We start from the raw sequence: 17,225 nt of genomic DNA, 5'->3' as shown, positions 1-17,225 counted from the left end.
TATAAATGCATTCAGAATTGGCTGGATAACTTGACTCAAAGAATAATCAGTGATGGTAGAATATTCAAAGGTCTGTCTTTAACTCTGTGATGGTTGTGGCTTGGATGAAGTTTTGAAAAGTATGCTTGTCAAATGCATAGGTGATATGAAATTGAAAAAGACAGTTTACATGACAGATGATGGAGACAGAATCTGAAGATGTCAATAGGATGGAATAATCAGCTTAATCAAATATGTCATTTAAAAGGAATATGCAAAGTTCAACCTAGCAGATTTAAAAAATCATAATTACAAAATTTGAGAATCAGAAAGAAACTCAAAGGCCATCCTAATCAATCCCATCTACAATTGAAAGCCCTTTCTATATATCCTACAAGCAGTGATCCAGTTTTTTTCCTGAACTTTCAAAAGATGAAGGAACCTATTGCCTATCATTTCAGCCAATTCTACAATTTTTTAGTTGGAAGTTTTTCCTAAGACAATTCTTAATCCATCTCTCTAGTTCTGTCTTCTGGGGCTAAGAAGAACAAATCTAGTTCAATTCCAGATGACAGTACTACAAATACTTCTTTTTTTCCCCAAGTTTTCTTTCCCAGGCTAGATATCCCCAGGCTCATATCTCTCACTCTTCTGATCACTCTTTTCTGGACACTTATCTTATTGATGTAATTCCTACAAGATGGTGCCCAAAATTTCCAAAGTACAGGATAACTAAGATAGAATAATGTAAGCATTTTTATGAAAAAGATCAAGGGCGGGGCAGGGGTGAGGATGGGGGCAACTAGATGGCACAGTGGATAGAGCACCAGCTCTGAAGTCAGGAGGACCTGAGTTCAAATCTGATCTCAGACATTTAACACGTCCTAGTTGTGTGACCCTGGGCAAGTCACTTAACTCCAACTGCCTAACCAAAAAAAAAAAAAAAAAAAAAAAATCAGGGGAAGGAGCACTTGTATAAATATGAATCAACAAGAAGACACTGAAAACAAAATAACTAACAAATCATAAATTGAAAGAATGGAGGAACTGACAGATGCACTTTTCATGATAGTAATCTTGTATTTGATGGGTTTTCATGTAGAAGAATCAAGATTTACTTATCCTCAAATAGTAAAATAAAAAAAAGGCTGGGCAGAAGCTGCAAAGAGATTATGGATTGAAGCTAGATGTAGATAAAAATCTTCCTAACAATTAGAATTACCACAAGGGGTAGACATTAAAAGGAATGAGCTCCCCCTTGCTATAAGACTTCCAGGCCAAGACCAGATAATCACCTGCCAACACTGTTACAGAACTGTTCTTGACCAAGTACAAGGTCAGACTGAGGCAAACGAGGCTGACCCTATCTGCCCCATGGACCTTGTTGCTGTTCATCCTTTATTTTCAAAGAAGCCTAAGGACCTCTGATGGGCACATGTTTGCCACGGACTCCAGCTCACTCTTTCTTCCAGAGTCTTCAAGGAGCTCTGGCAGGCAGGGTAACTGCTGGCGCCTAGGACAGGGTGGATGGTTTCAGCATTTCGTTGTCCAGCGAACTCGGGGTACTGCACAGTGCCTATCACAGTCACCTGGGTGGCTGTGGGAACGGACCATCCTCATCCACCTGTCCCACCAAGAGCAATGATCTCACAAGCAGAGTAAACAGCCCCGTAACTCAATGACAGGATTTAGCAGCCCAGTGAAGGCTCTGGACCCCTGAACGTTTTTTAAAGTATAAAATAAAGTACCTAGGATTATCACAGAAACCAATTATACTGAAATAAAGACTTTACTCTGAACCCTCACCAGGTGAAGAAGCTCCGGAGGTCCTTTCCAACTCTGACCCTCTATGACCATATACCATGAAGGGGAAAGAAAGATGGTGCTCCCATGTTTGTAAATGTCTCTCGTTATTCTTGGAGCACACAGTGCTGTGCGTAGCCTCAAATGTCCATTTAACAATAAATGAGCACTCTCCCTGGACCTCATCCCCACCTCCAGGCTTCTCTGGATCTCTTCAAATACCTACAAAAGTACCACTTTCTGCACGAAGCCTCTCTCAATCCCCTGGGTATTAGTGCCTTTCCTCTGCCTCTTATCTCCACTGCATCCTGGCGATCTCTTATACAGAGTTGCTTGTCTGGTGTCTCCCTGATTAGACTTTAAGCTCTTACAGAGTAGGAACAGACTTTTACCTTTCTTTGTATTTCTGACACAGTGCTTGGCAAATTAATAAGCATTTAATAAAGATTTGTTGATGGACTGACTGACATAGTGGGTTCTTAGTAAATACTAGTTGATCACACACAATGATATCACTTATAAAACAGAATAAATAGTTAGAACGAGTACAGAGGATCACCTAACAGAAGGCTCTTATTTTGTCCATGATAATTAGGGCGCAGAGATAAAAGTCAGGCCCATAGGTTTAAGTGGCAAAGCCAGGATTCAAACAAAGACCTAACACCAAAATTGGCTCTCCTTCTTAGAGATAACATGGATACCCACCATCATGGATGTAGTCCAATATTATTTCTACTGTACCATAAAAGTTCAAACTAACCAATGTTCAAAACATCATTTTTAATTACAAGATCAAACTAGTTCTGTATTAGAGGAAGCTCAATAACACAGAGGATAGAGCGCCAGGGCTGAAATTATCTTCCTAGTTCAAATCTTCATGCATTCAAATCTGGCCTCAGACACTTCCTAGCTGTATGACGCTCGGCAAGTCTCTTAAGCCTGTCTGCTTCAGTTTCCTGTAAAATGAGTTCGATAAGAAAATGGCAAACCATTCCTAGTACTGTTGCCAAGAAAAGCCCAAATAGGATCACAAAGAGTCAGACATGACTGACATGAGTAAACAGCAAAAAGTTTCATATTGCTCACTATATTGCAAAATGGCGATACAGAATATGTTGAGGAAGAAAAAATACTTTTATTTAAACTTATGTACTTGTCAACATTTAGATTTCCAAGGTATGATGATGATGATGATTGATGATGATTACAGCCAGCATTTACATAATGCTATTATATGCCAGGCACTGTTCTATGTGCTTTCCAAATACTAACTTATTTGATCCTGAAAACAACCCTGGGTGGTGGGTGCTGTTCTTATCCCTACTTTATAGATGCAGACACTGCGGCAAACAGGGTTAAATGACTTCTTCAGGGTCACACAACTATAAGTGGCTGAGGATGGGTTTAAACTCAAATCTTTCTGAGTCCAGATCCCACTCTCTCTTACTACACCATCTCCACAATCTGACAATGACTACACCCACAACCTCCTGGTTATTCTTAAGTTCCAATATACCAGGGCCTTGCTCACAATGAGGTCCTCCTTTTTGGAGGAAGCCTGTGTGATAGATAGCCTAAACATTGCTCAGAAAAGCAGCTGGCTAAAAGAGAGATTCCAGTCAGCCAAATGATATCAGATTCATAGACACAGAACTGACCCCAAACTGCTCAATTACTAAGACAAAATGCACTATTTGCACATAATTCTCCTCCCTTACAGCCACCCTTCTATGACTTCCTATTCAAGGTGATTCTTGACACAGACATCTAATTACAGTTCTATTTAAAAAGGGGTGTATGTTATATTGTTTAGAAGGACAAACATAGTGTAATTTTGCCATTGATCTAGTCCAGTTTATTGCTGATGTCAGGATCTAAGAAGAAATTCTGCATCTCATGTCATCACAGTCTGATCAGGACAAAAACAGTGAGTCTGAACAATAAAGGGGTCACAGTTAAAAAAACAGACTATACTGATCTCTCAGTGATAATAATTGTACCTTCCAAGAGGTAACAATATGGACTACTCCTTCTAGGAATCACAGCCCTCCTGAGTCATCTGACCAAAGGACCAGCACCCTGGCCAATGGGAAATCCCAATGAAAAAGAAATGTTTTCTGTATTGCACTTACCATTGATTCACTGATCAGCAATAATAATAGGGCTTCCTCAGTATTCTCCTGGGGACAAAAAATGCTGCCAAAACAAAACAAAATATGAACCTTAGTAAAGCTATGTTAGAATAATGTAAACATGCACTATTATAAGCAGAGCAGAAATTTCAGTGGAAACTTCTGCATCCATAATACCAAGCAATAGAATGCTTAGAATTCACTGACTTCTTTGGGAATACATCTCATGACGATTTTGTATGTTAATGGGAGAGAACCAGACTATTTACAAAAACATGACATATACAAACATGGCCTTTTTATAAAGAGAAATTTACCTACCTATAAAATATTACGGTATATAGTAACAAGCTTCCTATGCATACAAACTGTTGGGCATATAACAATATCCTTATTTTCTTACTTTTTTTGTGAATGCAAAACAATAAATGAGGACTTTATCTTTTCTTGCCTAAAAAATTCAGTAAGACAGGTCATTTCTTAATAGCCTCTTTTACTTTGGGGACAATACAATTCAATTCAACCCTGCAGCAAACATTTTAATCTGCATTATGTGTCAGACTGAACTTTAAATTCCCAAACTAAAAGGAAAAAATTTAATTCAATGTTGTTCAGAATCATAGAAGAGAAACCAAAGGGTAACACTAGTATCTACTTTCCACATCTCATTACTTGCATTTCCAGACTCTACAACACTTTTAATTTAGTAATTTTCCTTCCTTCCTTTCTCTTCTGAAGCTCTTTAAAAGGCCTTAATGGTAGCTAAGTGAAGGTTACCAGTCAGATTTTTAAAAAATGTTTTTAAAAAAATTTCCCCTGGAGTAAAAGAAGAATATTTGCCTAAGCAAGTTGGTGAGCCAGAGAGATCAAGTCTTGAGCTTCACCTTATGAAGTAATAAAATAAGAATTACTCTTACTTACTCTAGAATTAGCTACTAAATATAAGTATTTTTGATTCTTACATAGGTTTAAAGAGAAATGATATCATAGATATGAAAACATAACTGTGCTTTTATATTTTAGAAATCCTATTATAGATTTGAGATGTTGAAGTGAACACTCTGCCAGACAAAGTGTTAGAAAAAAATTTATGGGATAAAAGAGAAAGGTCAAATCTTGGCTCTAGAAAAGATGACAAAATGAACCTCTCTTATTTTCTTTGAGAAGCAGAGATTATAGCAGTGGAAAGTTGCATTCAGAATGGTAGCTGTTTTAGTTAGTTCTGTAAAACTGTTTTCCTTTGTCACAAAGGAAAGATGCCTTGGAAGAAGCAGAAAAGATTAATATAGAACAAAAAGCATCAATAAATGCCTTTTTTTGAATGGCATATAACAGGACTTGGAACCAAGGATTAGGTTAAACAATGAGCTCTGGACAATTGGGGGGTTTTCCTTTAAGAGATGTTTGCATTTATTAAATCCTTTTTTATAAAATCCCTCCAAATGCTGGGCTTTGTATAATTATTTACAAAAAATGTTAAATGTCCAATTATAATTTCCATGTAATATAGCTCCTGCTATAATGTGACTCCATCATCAGGAACACTGCACATTTATTTTAATAGTGAGATATCAAAGTGTCTGTTAATTCCATGTACGTAGTTCATATTCCATCTGAGCCAGGTACAATGCATAAATGCAAAGTAACACTGTGCCTAGAAGAGTTCCTATAAAGCAATACCACTTTTTCTACCTTGCCCTACCCCTCTGATGAAGAAGACACTAATGAGCAATGTCCAAATCAAACAGAGTAGGCTGAGATTGTTTTATATGGTGCTGTATAATCTACAAATGAGGAAATGGGGTCCAGATGAAAAATTATCTCTGAATAATTAACAGCTAGTTCCACTAGGGTCAGAGCTAGAAGGGAACTTAGAGGCCATCTAGTGCAACTCCCTCATTTGATAGAGAAAAAACATAAAGATGCCAAGTTAAACAACCTGCCTAAGGTTGTCAACAAGCAATCATGACTTCACAAAATTCACTGTGAAAACTAGCTTTATTATTACGGAAATGGATATGGATGTGGAACCCAAAGAGTTCACAATCTGTATAGAAGTTTGCATATTTACTACAGTGGGACAAAGGAAAAGAGAGTAAACACATGGCATGGGGGGGAGGGGAGAAGGTGCAGTGAAGATGGGAAAGAACAAAATCCCTCCCAAAGGGGAGGAGCTAGTGATGGCAGAAGCCATTCCTTTTTGTTTACCACTCAACTAAGATAGGATGGGGATCTACTGGGATCCCAGGGGCACAAGCCATTTCTCAGTCTAGCTCAGATTGACTGAAACCTGTCTTAACTTCCAAAAACACAGGGAGTCCAGTTTGGGAGGCAAACAACATATTGTGTCAAATTGGGGGGGGGGGGGAAGGGGGGTAGGCAGGGAGGAGGGCAGCGCTTTATCCCTGACAAAGGCTTCTTTGTCAGGCCCTCCTGCATCTCTGGTCCAATATTTCTGGAAAATATGGCCAAAAAAAAAAAAATTATCTTAACATCATCATCTAGCAAGCAATGGAGTGGGCACTTCAAACCTCTGACTCCAAACCCATCCCTCTATCCCCACTGTGCCAATGCCAGTGCATCACATTCAATTAAACAATGGTTCAAGAATCTGGAACCAAGAGTGGAAAAACTTACCTAATAAAATGTGCTTACTCTAAGTTGAGAGAACTCAGAGTATAGACAGCCAAGAAAAGAAGGATTTATAAAATTACATCCAATTTTTTGACTATTAGAATCAATTTGTGGATCATCAAGTCTTTTCCACTAATATAATTCTTCCTATTAGGTGTATGTTTAAGACATTTCATGTGAATGAAACAGTGACCAGAAGTGGATAATTGGAATAATCCACTTATTTAATAATTAGTTTTTCAAAGAAGAATTTATGAAAACAAAAGTTATATTCAAATACCTTCTCCAGCAGTGTTTTGTCTAGCTAATTATATTGAGTTTTCTCTGTGTCCTGAACATGTGTTTTGTCCCTTATCTAAGCAAAAGTCACTTTATGATGTAGATTTTTGATCTTGTGTTATTTGAATAGGAAACAAAACATGATGCAAGTTGCAGATGAGTTATTTACTGATCTCTAGTCTTACTATCAATTAAATCTTCAAGCCTCTTCAAAGTTCCCAAATGTTGAAATAAGATTCAGCCAACCACCAAAAATGAATGAACAAATAAATAAATGAAAGAATTCAGAAGCAAAGAAGAAACACTTATGGCATATTATCCTTCCTTCTTGCTGGATTTGCAAAACTAATTTTTTTTTTCAAGATTTCCATGTAGCTCTCTCCCTCCTCATAAGCATATGAAAAATTATTACTATAACTATTGTCTAATATAATGTCAAATTATAAGTTAATAAATTCTATCAAAGTGGTATTATTTAGGAAATTAAAGTGCAATGGCTAGAAATAATATTTTATAAGTATGAGTTAGGACAAAGTAAAGAATTGAAGAAAATTTGAGGTTAAAGCAACTTAAAAGAATACCTATCTTAGCCTCCCTTAGTGCTCAACTAAGGCCCATAAGGAGGTCATACTAAGATAATACCAAAATAAATTTATTACTAACCACAGATGTCAAACATGATGGTGAATATTGAGTGCAGAACATTGAGTTCTTACAAGGTTAAGGTCACTTTGTATATTAAAAAGCTTTTCTAAGTAAATTACTATTTATAAGAAAAAATGTCACTAAATATAGAAGACTATGCTTCCATATGTGTTTTTATACTTTGCCTCTATACACCTTTCTTTTCACAAATTTCTTATTGAAAAATTCCTTCCAGAGGGAAGCAGAAAGTAAGGGGAAAAAATTTATAATCAGTGTTTCTGATGGAGGCCTCACTTCTAAAATATAAAGCAAACTGTTCCAAATTTATAAGAACACAAGTCATTCTCCAATTGAAAAATGGTCAAAGGACATGAATATACAATTATCAGATAAAGAAATTAAAGTTATTTCTAGGCATATGAAAAAATGCTCTAAATCACTTTTAATTAGAGAAATGCAAATGACATACCACCTCAAACCTCTCAGATTGGCTAAGATGACAAGGAAAGATAATGATAAATGTTGGAGGGGGTGTGGGAAAACTGGGACACTAATGCATTGTTGGTGGAGTTGTGAACTGATTGTGAACTGATCCAACCATTCTGGAGAACAATTTGGAACTATGCTCAATGGGTTATCAAACTGTGCATACCCTTTGATCCAGAAACGTCTCTACTGGGTTTGAATCCCAAAGAGATCCAAAGAGATCATAAAAAAGGCAAAAAGAGCCATATGCTGCAAAAATGTTTGTGGTAGCCCTGTCTGTAGTGGCAAGAAATTGGAAACTTGAGTGGATGCCCAGAGACTGGCTGAATAAGTTATGGTGTGATGAATGTTATGGAATATTATTGTTCTATAAGAAATAATGAATAGGTTGATATTTCAGAAGTTCTGAAAGATTTACATGAACTGATGCTGAGTAAAGTGAGCAGAAACAAGAGAACACTTTACACAGTAACAAGATTATGTGATGATCAATTATGATGGATTTGACTCTTTACAACAATGAGGTAATTCAAGGCAATTCCAATAGACTTGTAATGGAAAATGCCATTTGCATCCAGAGAGACGTAGTGTTTTCACCTTTATGTTGTTGTTTCTTTTGTTTTTTTCTCATCTTTTTTTCCCTTTTGATCTGATTTTTCTTGCACAACATGATAAATATGGAAAAATATTTAAAAGAATTGCACATGTTTAACCTATATCAAATTGATTGCTGTTTTGGAGAGGGAAGAGGTAAGGGAGAGGGGGAAAAAATTTGGATCACAAAGTTTAACAAAATGAATGTTGAAAACTATCTTTACATGTATTTGGAAAAATAATACACTATAGAAAAAAAATTTCCTTCTAGGGAGCTCAGATGGTAGAAACCAAAGTAGACTTGCCTGAAACTCTCCCCCAACCTCCTCTAAAAACCTTTAAATAATACCTCAGAACAAATTCTAGATTGGCAGGTGACATAAAAGGAAAGGGTAAAACAATTTATCAACCTGAGACAACTTAGAAGGTCAGCAGCAAAAGTCTGTCACACCGGGGTAAGAGATTAAGTGCAGTCTAATGCAGACTGTGCCAGCACAGAGGGGGTCTAAGGAAACAAGAAATAGGTCTTGAGGGTAACTGAATCAGTGGCAAGACCTCTCAGCCAAAAGATGGCAAAAGAATCAGACAACTGATAAGATTACAGGGGTCCCTTTGCTGGCACTAGGCTCTCACCTGCGTCTCAGTTATAGTCCTGGTTCTTACTCTCAGGGCAAGGAGCATCAGCACACCAAAGCTGGCAGCTACAGGGGAGCTCGGACCCTGTCACAGTTCAAGGGTGGGAAAGAGTACATATAGTAGCCCACAGACTAGTCCACAGTACAGGAAAGTAGTAAACTCACACATGTTCCTAGAAAATATTACTTTGGAACACCTTAAAACTTAAAAGTGTCCCAGAATGACCTCTGAAAACAGATGAACAAAAATCTCAAGTGTGGGACAGTGCACTCTTCATCCTGGAAGCAGAGCCCCATTTTAGTACAAAGTTAAAAGTCAAGAAATAGAATGGAAAAATTAGCAAACAGCAAAAAATGATGCTGACTATAGAACATTACTACAGTGATAAGGAAGATCAAAATACAAACTCCAAAGAAGACGACAAATTCAAAACTCTTACATCCAAGACCAAAAAAAAAAAAAGTGTGTGTGTGTGTGTGTGTGTGTGTGTGTGTGTGTGTGTGTTTGTAAGAGAGAGAATCTGAGAATTGTCTCCAGGTCATGGAAACCTCAAAAAGCATTTTAAAAAATCAAGTAAGAGAAATAAGAGAAAAAAAAATAGGAAGAGTGATAGAGTCAACAACTTTTATTAAGTTATTATAAAGGCACAAAAAATAACAAACACCTTAAAAAACAGAATAGCACAAATGATAAAAGAGGCACAAAAATCCAATGAAGAAAAGAATGACTTGGGAAAAAAAATGACCAAATGGAAAAGGAGGTACAAAAACCACCCGAAGGAAAAAAATTTCCTTAAAAATTAGAATAGGACAAGTAGAAGCTAATGATGTCATAAAAAAAACTAAGAAATGTAAAAGTACAATGAAAAGAATGAAAAAATAGAAGAAAATGTAAAATATCTTGTGGAAAAACAACTGACCCAACAGATTAAGGAAAAATAATTTAAAAATTACTGGACTATCTGAAAGATATGTTAAAAAAAAAAAAAAAAAGACCCTAGTCATCAAGAAACTATCAAAAAATACTGCTCTGATAATCTAGAATCAGAGTAGTAGAGAAACTGAAAGAATCCATTAATCAACTCCTAAGAAATCCCCAAACAAAAACTTCCCAGGAATATTATACTCAAATTCCAGAGCTCCCAAATCAATAAGAAAATATTGCAAACAGATAAGAAGAAACTGAAATATCATGGAGCCATAGTCAAGATAACATAAGATTTAGCAATTTCTACATTAAAGGATCCAAGTGCTTGGAAAATGATATTCCAAAGAGTTAAGATTACAACCAAGAATCACCTACCCAACAAATCCTTCAGAGGAAAAAATAGAAATTAATGGAATGGAAACACTTTCAAACATTCCTGATAAAAAGACCAGAGCTATTTTAAATAGCAAATTGGACTTTCAAGTACAAAACTCATGAAATTTAAAAAGTAAAAAGGAAAGAGAAATAAGAGTCTTTAATAAGGTTAAACTGTTTACATTCCTACAAAAGAAAATGATATGATATTGTATATCCTAAAAACTTTCTCGTAGATAAAAGAGAAAGATAGAATGGGATAAATTATGTGACATAAAAAAAGCATGAAAAAACTTTCATAGTGAAGGGTGAAATGGGGGACATGGGAGTCAGGAGCATATGAATTTTATTCTTTAAAGACCTCAATTCTCAAACACATAGAAAACGGAGTCAAATTTATAGAAATAAGAGCCATTCCTCAATTGATAAAATTAGTCAAAGGATATGAAGAGCCAGTTTTTAAAGTTATCAAAGCTATCTACAATCTAATGAAAAAATGGTCTTAACAGTATTGATTAGAAAAATGCAAATTAAACAACTCTGAGGTACCAAATTATCAGATAGATTAATATGACAGAAAAGAAAAATGACAAATATCGCGGGGGATATGGAAAAATTAAACATTAACGCGCTGTTGGTAGAATTATGAACTGATCCAACCATTTTGGAGAATAATTTGGAACTATGCTCAAAGAGCTACAAAACATATATATGCTTTGACCCAGCAATACCACAATTAGAAAAAAGGAAAAGGAACTATGTGTATAAAAATATTTACAGCAGTTCTTTTTGTGGTGGTAAAGAAGTAAAAATTGAGGAGATGTCCATCATTGGGGAATGGTTGAACAAGGTGTTGTGTATGATTGTGATGGAATACTGCTTTATGAAATTATGAGCTGGATGCTCTCAGATAAACCTGGAAAGATTTGCAATAAACAAATGCAAACTGAAATAAGCAGAACCAGAACATGGTACACAGTAAAAGCAATACTATACAACTATCAACTATAAATGATTTAGTTATACTCAGCAATACAATGATGCAAGATAATTTTGAAGGACGTAATAATGAAAGGTGCTGTCCCTCACTAGAAAAAAGAACAGTTTACTACAATATGAATGCAGATTGGAGGATAATTTTACTTTAATTTTCTTGGGGTTTGTTTTAATCTGTGTTTTCTTTCACAGCATGTTACACTGAAATTTATTTTGCATGATTACAACTATATAATCTGTATCAAATTTGTTTGCCTTCCCCATGGCAGGTGGGTGAGGAGTAGGTTGGAAAGAAGGTAGCAAAAAATTTGGAACTCAAAAAACCTTCAGACAAAAAAAAAAAAAAAGATTTTTAAAAATTAGAGAACAAATTTCTCCAAAATTATAAAACTGAGTACTAAAGTATCAGAGCTAAAAAGGACTTTTAGGAAACAGAACATCAAACCACAAAACACTGAATGTTGGTATAGGAAATAACCTTAGAACACAATTTCAAAATGGGAAAGGAAAAAGAAGGTTTTGCAATTATCAATGCTGAAAAATTACCCATGCATATATCTTGTAAATAAAAAGCTATAATAAATAAAAATTAAAAATAAAATGAAAAAAAAGATAGCATCTTGTAAAATATATATATAAATAAATAAAAATAAAATTAAAAAAAAAGATAGCATTTTGAAAAATATGGCACTGTCAATTTGTAATTATGATACTAATCCTGGACATTTGTTTTATTATTTTTGACAGAATGGAGATTAGTCAAAAGGTAAAAGATCAGATGGACCCTATTTGTCTCTGGCCTTCTTCCCTTTCCTAATTCCTTCCCTGTTTAATCAGAGATTTTTCTATACCTTATCAGGATTGAGACTTCTTCAAATATTTCCATAGATCTTTGATTTCATCAAAGAAATTATTCTTTCCACCAACACAATTATGAACCTTTCTATGTACTAGATAGTGAGTTTCATGAACTACTGGAGTTGAAAAAGGTTCATCTTCTGGCGGCCAATATTCTGGTGAGGAGTTTCTCTGGGCTCAACTAGTCTGGTCCTTTAATAACAGATACACAGTTCAATTCTATATCTGTACTTAAAATCTTAGCCAGAGAGGTCCTGCCCAGAGCATTCTCTCTACTGTCATGATATCTAGAAACCAAAGATCACTTCCACAACAAGAATGGGAAGAACTGGGGCAGTAAAATGGTCCGATGGACCACAGGCCAGGAGTCAAGAGGACCTGAATTTAAATCTGGCCTCACACATATAACACTTAACTATCCGCATGACCTTGGAGAAGTCATTTTAACCCCAATTTCCTTATCAAAAAAGAAAGAGAGAGAGAGAGAGAAGAGAGAAAGAGAGAAGAAAGAAAAGAGAATAAGAATAACTTAGTCCATAAGAATGGACAAAATATTAAATTCAAGAGTATGCTGTGGGGAGAAAAAAGCTAATCCACACCTGTTGGAGTCTACTGGGTGTAAATGCCTCTAATCCAGGGATTTTTGAAACCTGGGGTTTCAAAAACCCCAACCCAGGGGTAGGAGGTGCAGGACTGTGAAGCTATTACCTAAAAAACCCTGTGGGAAGACTAGAGAAAGGAGTTAGGCTTAAAATAACTGCCTACATCCTTCCCCATACACCCATTCCCCTTAACTCAAAAGCCTCCAAATCCAAAAAGTGAAAAGAAAATTCTAAATTTCAATATCATCTATAACTTATAAATCATTTCTCTCCTACTACCTAACTTTCTCTCACCAAAAAAAAATTTTTGAATATCTTTTTTTACTTAAAATATCAATAACTACTTAAGAGAAAAAGTGTTAACATGGGTCAACTAATTTTGCCACTGATTGGTATAACTCTTAGTGAAGCACTAGCTTTTGCATGTTAGAGAATAAGAATCTTAAAAACAAATGAAAGTTTGTAAGGGAAATAGACAGAAATTCAGATGCTTTATAATTATACTCTATTCAATCACCCATGTTCAATAAATACTTGAGTGAATAAATTAATGTAAAAATAATGCTTAAATAATGAAGTAGCTTCCTCTTCTTGCCCTGCATTCCACCCGTCTTTTTTAAAGAGTGGGTCTCCCTTTCTCAAGCAGGAAGGAAGTACAGCACCCACTCAAAAAGCCAGATCCCACTGATGATCAGCACAGAAATTTTGACCTGCTCTACTTATATCCAGCTTGGGCTAATTTACATCCTAAACTAATTTAACATGTTTCCCCACCCCTACCAAAATATGTTCCAAAGGTTTACCATATTGTCAGACTTAGTATGGACACCCAATCAGCTTAAACCCTATCTAAGTCACTTAGTCCTGAGTTTAAGCAATCCACCAACTTCCTCCTCCACAATTGTTGGGTCAACATACCTGGCCTTCTTTCCTTTTTTTAAAAGGAGAAAAATCAGACCTTACACTTATGAGATTCCTTATTCCTATTTCCTAATAACAAGTATATAAAACAAGAAGTCAAAGAATTTCCATACTTTTCTCCTGTGTATACTCGGGCTCTTCGATGGAGAGAGTAGTTTTTCATATTGGCTCCTTTCCTGAGGGGATCATCGAGAGGTGACTGGTATGGAGCATCCTCCAGAGGATTCCAGTAGCTCTGTTCACACATACCCCTTAACAAAATTTCTGCTAACTGCCTGGCTATTGTCTGTGGATAAAACAGAAAACAAACATTGGTAATTCTACACTGACATTTTGACTTGCAACAGAAACTTGCTCCTGATAACAGTGACAGTGTTATGGTTTATATAACTAAACATGTCATTCCAGTTGACTATAACAACCCATAGGAAGTTGTCGGTGCTATGTATTATTATTCCAATTGCAAATATCATAAACCCTTTTTAAGTTCCCTGAAGGCAGGGACTATTTCATTTTTGTCTTTGTATTCCAGGAATTTAGCACAGTGCTAAACAGAACAAATGTTTAATTTAAACAGCCTGTTGAATTGATTTGCATTGAATTGTCCAAAGTCACAGAGCCAGTGACAAAGTGGACAAACCCAGATCCTCATAAGTCCAGTATTCCTTCCATTGATTGACCAGAAAGTTCCAATAACTTGTTTTTATAAATAAGAATAATTATTGGCTTTTATTGATCCTATCAGAGACTGCTTTCATAAAAATAGTTCTATAATGAAATTGGTAAGCCTCAATAAGTGGACTTATACCTTTTACTTTGTAAGTACAAAGCCCACCAACAGATCCCACTGCACTGGCTGGAAAATTCATCAAAAACTCAGAGGGGTTATTACTATCTGATACCTATTTCTCAAGAAACAATAGAGGATTTCCACCATTTTCTGTTATCAGTTATCCCCGAATAAACTGATGTTCCTTCTTCCTAACATAACTCCATATATTTCAGGGCTTTATTTGGATATATAACTTATTTATCACAAATGGTTTAAAAAAAAAAAAAAAAAAGGGAGGGGGAATCAAATGTCATGCCTCATGCTATTAACAAATGAGAAGGGAAATGCAAGTGTTTTCTCACCAAGGGCAAATAAAAATTTGCTAAATTAACCTCTTTTCTGCAGAGTCATGATGAATTTATTCCCTCTATTTAAAATTCTCCAGGAGCGCTCAGTGACTATTGGATAATTTCATACTATTTGTTTGGCAATTAAGGCCCTTCACAATATGGTAACATCTAGTTCCATGAGTTATTTGTTGTTTGAGTTATGTCACACTATTTTTTTAGTATATACTACTAACAAAATGGACTACTACTATTTGTCCTTCAAATACTCTGTGCTTTCCCGCCACTGATACTGTATTCACACATACCCCTTCTGCCTAGACTAACCTCTAGCCCTAATTTACCTAGTATACTCTAATCCATTCTTCAAAGCATATCTTAAAAGTCCAGAAAGATTCTCTTGATATCTTGTCAATAACAATCAATTTTCCTTTCAACAAAGATATATTAAGCATCTATTAGGTGCAAGACCCCTTAATAGGTGATATGGAAACAATGACAGAATGAAAAATGATAAAATCCCACAACATTTTGCTTTGTACTATCAAATGTGCTTCCTGTGTATTATTTTGTTTCACATACCTAAAGGAGTGGGAACAAACTTTAGACCTTATTAATATTAAAAAAGGCTACAAAAAGAACATCAAAAATTATCACCCCATATGTCTGTTCTCCCATTTTACTAAATCTTTATGAGAGAAATCTGTACATGAACTGAAGGCATCGTCAAACAGGGAACAAGGAATATTTCACAAGAAATATCCAATAGTGGACCACATCACTGAGGAAATACAGCAATGTCTTTTCTACAAGTCTCTTCTATTTCAATGGTCTTGATGAAAACTAATATGCCCTTGGAAGACAGGAAAATAGGTGAGAGAAACCACAAAAGTAGAATCAATAGGATCTTGCCACAATGATCAAAGATGATGTCATGGTTTAGAAGCTACTAACCATAAGAAGGGTGACAAAAGCAGATATAGCTTTAGGGAAAAAACGATGGATTTTCTTTTGGTAATAATGACTTCTAAATGTTAATGGGACAACCTTCACCAGGTAGAGAGGATAGGATCTCAGTTTTAAACCTAATGAGGTATTAAAACCAGTAAGGACTTTAGAAATAATCTATTTTATTTCCCTCATTTTAATGATTTAAAAAAATTGAGGCCTCTGCTTTAGGAATATCAATTTTGCAACTATATGGATGGAAAATTGATTATATTTAAGGGAAACTAGAAACAAGACCAATTAGGAGGCTATCCCAAAGTTTCTCTCATAAAGGCCTCATTTCCATGATATATAAGTAACTGTTTCAAATTATAAGAAAAAATAGCCATTTTCCAATTAATAAATGGTAAAAGCATAGGAATAGGCAGTTCTCAACAGAAGAAACAAAACTATGACTATTAAAAAATGTTCCAAATCATTCCTAAGTGAGAAATGAAAATTAGAGAAATTCTGAAATGCCATTTCATATACTTCATATTGGCAAAGATGATAAACAAGAAAAATTATAAGGCTATCCTGTGGTGGGTCTGTGAATGAATATAACCATTCTGGAAAATAACTTGGAATTAAACAAAAAAAGTTAATTAAAAGTGAATGTTTCTGACTCCAGCAATACCACTTCTAAAACTAAACCCTCAAAAGCTGAAACAGGAAAAAGTCCTATATGTACAAAAATATTGACAGTACTTCTTCCTGAGATGACAAAAAAGAAACAAAGAAAACTAAAGGGATGCTTATCATTTGAAGAATGGCTAAACAAGTTGTGGGATATGAATATGAAGAATATCTTTGTAACATAAGGAAGAAAGATGAATGCAAAGAGGAAAAGATTTGCATGCATTAATGGTTAGTCCAGAACTAGAAGAACAAATTATACTATATCATCAATATCAAAAATTAATAACTGTGAGGACTTTTACAAACTTATAAGAGGGGAAAGCAAACAAGCATTTATTAAATGCCTACTACATATCAGTCACCATTACTAAGTGCTTTACAAATATCTCTTTGGTTGTCAAAAAAAACTCTATCTGTGAGTACTATTCACATAATTCTACAGGAGATTAATATAATGATCTCCATTTTATAAGAGAGCAAACTGAAGCAGACAGAAGTTAAGTGACTTGCCCTTAATCACACATCTAATAAGTTTTTAATGCCAAATTTGAACATGGGATTTCCAGACTCCAAGCCACTCTATCCACTGTGATACCTAGCTGTATAAGCAAAC

General features: G+C 35.3%; 1 protein-coding gene across 11 annotated transcripts in view; it reads right to left on the bottom strand.

Annotated features, from left to right (window-relative positions):
- The window catches only part of TTC7B (tetratricopeptide repeat domain 7B), a 327,704-nt gene that overhangs the window by 180,512 nt on the left and 129,967 nt on the right, over positions 1 to 17,225 (bottom strand). For all 11 annotated transcript variants that reach the window (XM_051977396.1, XM_051977400.1, XM_051977401.1 and 8 more), the window contains 2 exons: positions 13,981 to 14,153; positions 3,915 to 3,978 (listed from right to left, as the gene is read on the bottom strand). In XM_051977396.1, coding sequence (XP_051833356.1) covers positions 3,915 to 3,978; positions 13,981 to 14,153 — 237 coding nt within the window. The remainder of the gene's footprint in view (positions 1 to 3,914; positions 3,979 to 13,980; positions 14,154 to 17,225) is intronic.

The sequence above is a fragment of the Antechinus flavipes genome, chromosome 2, assembly GCF_016432865.1.
Source record: "Antechinus flavipes isolate AdamAnt ecotype Samford, QLD, Australia chromosome 2, AdamAnt_v2, whole genome shotgun sequence".
Taxonomy (NCBI): Eukaryota; Metazoa; Chordata; class Mammalia; order Dasyuromorphia; family Dasyuridae; genus Antechinus; species Antechinus flavipes.
Note: the sequence above shows the minus strand (reverse complement) of the source record. Positions and strands in the feature narration are given on the sequence as shown.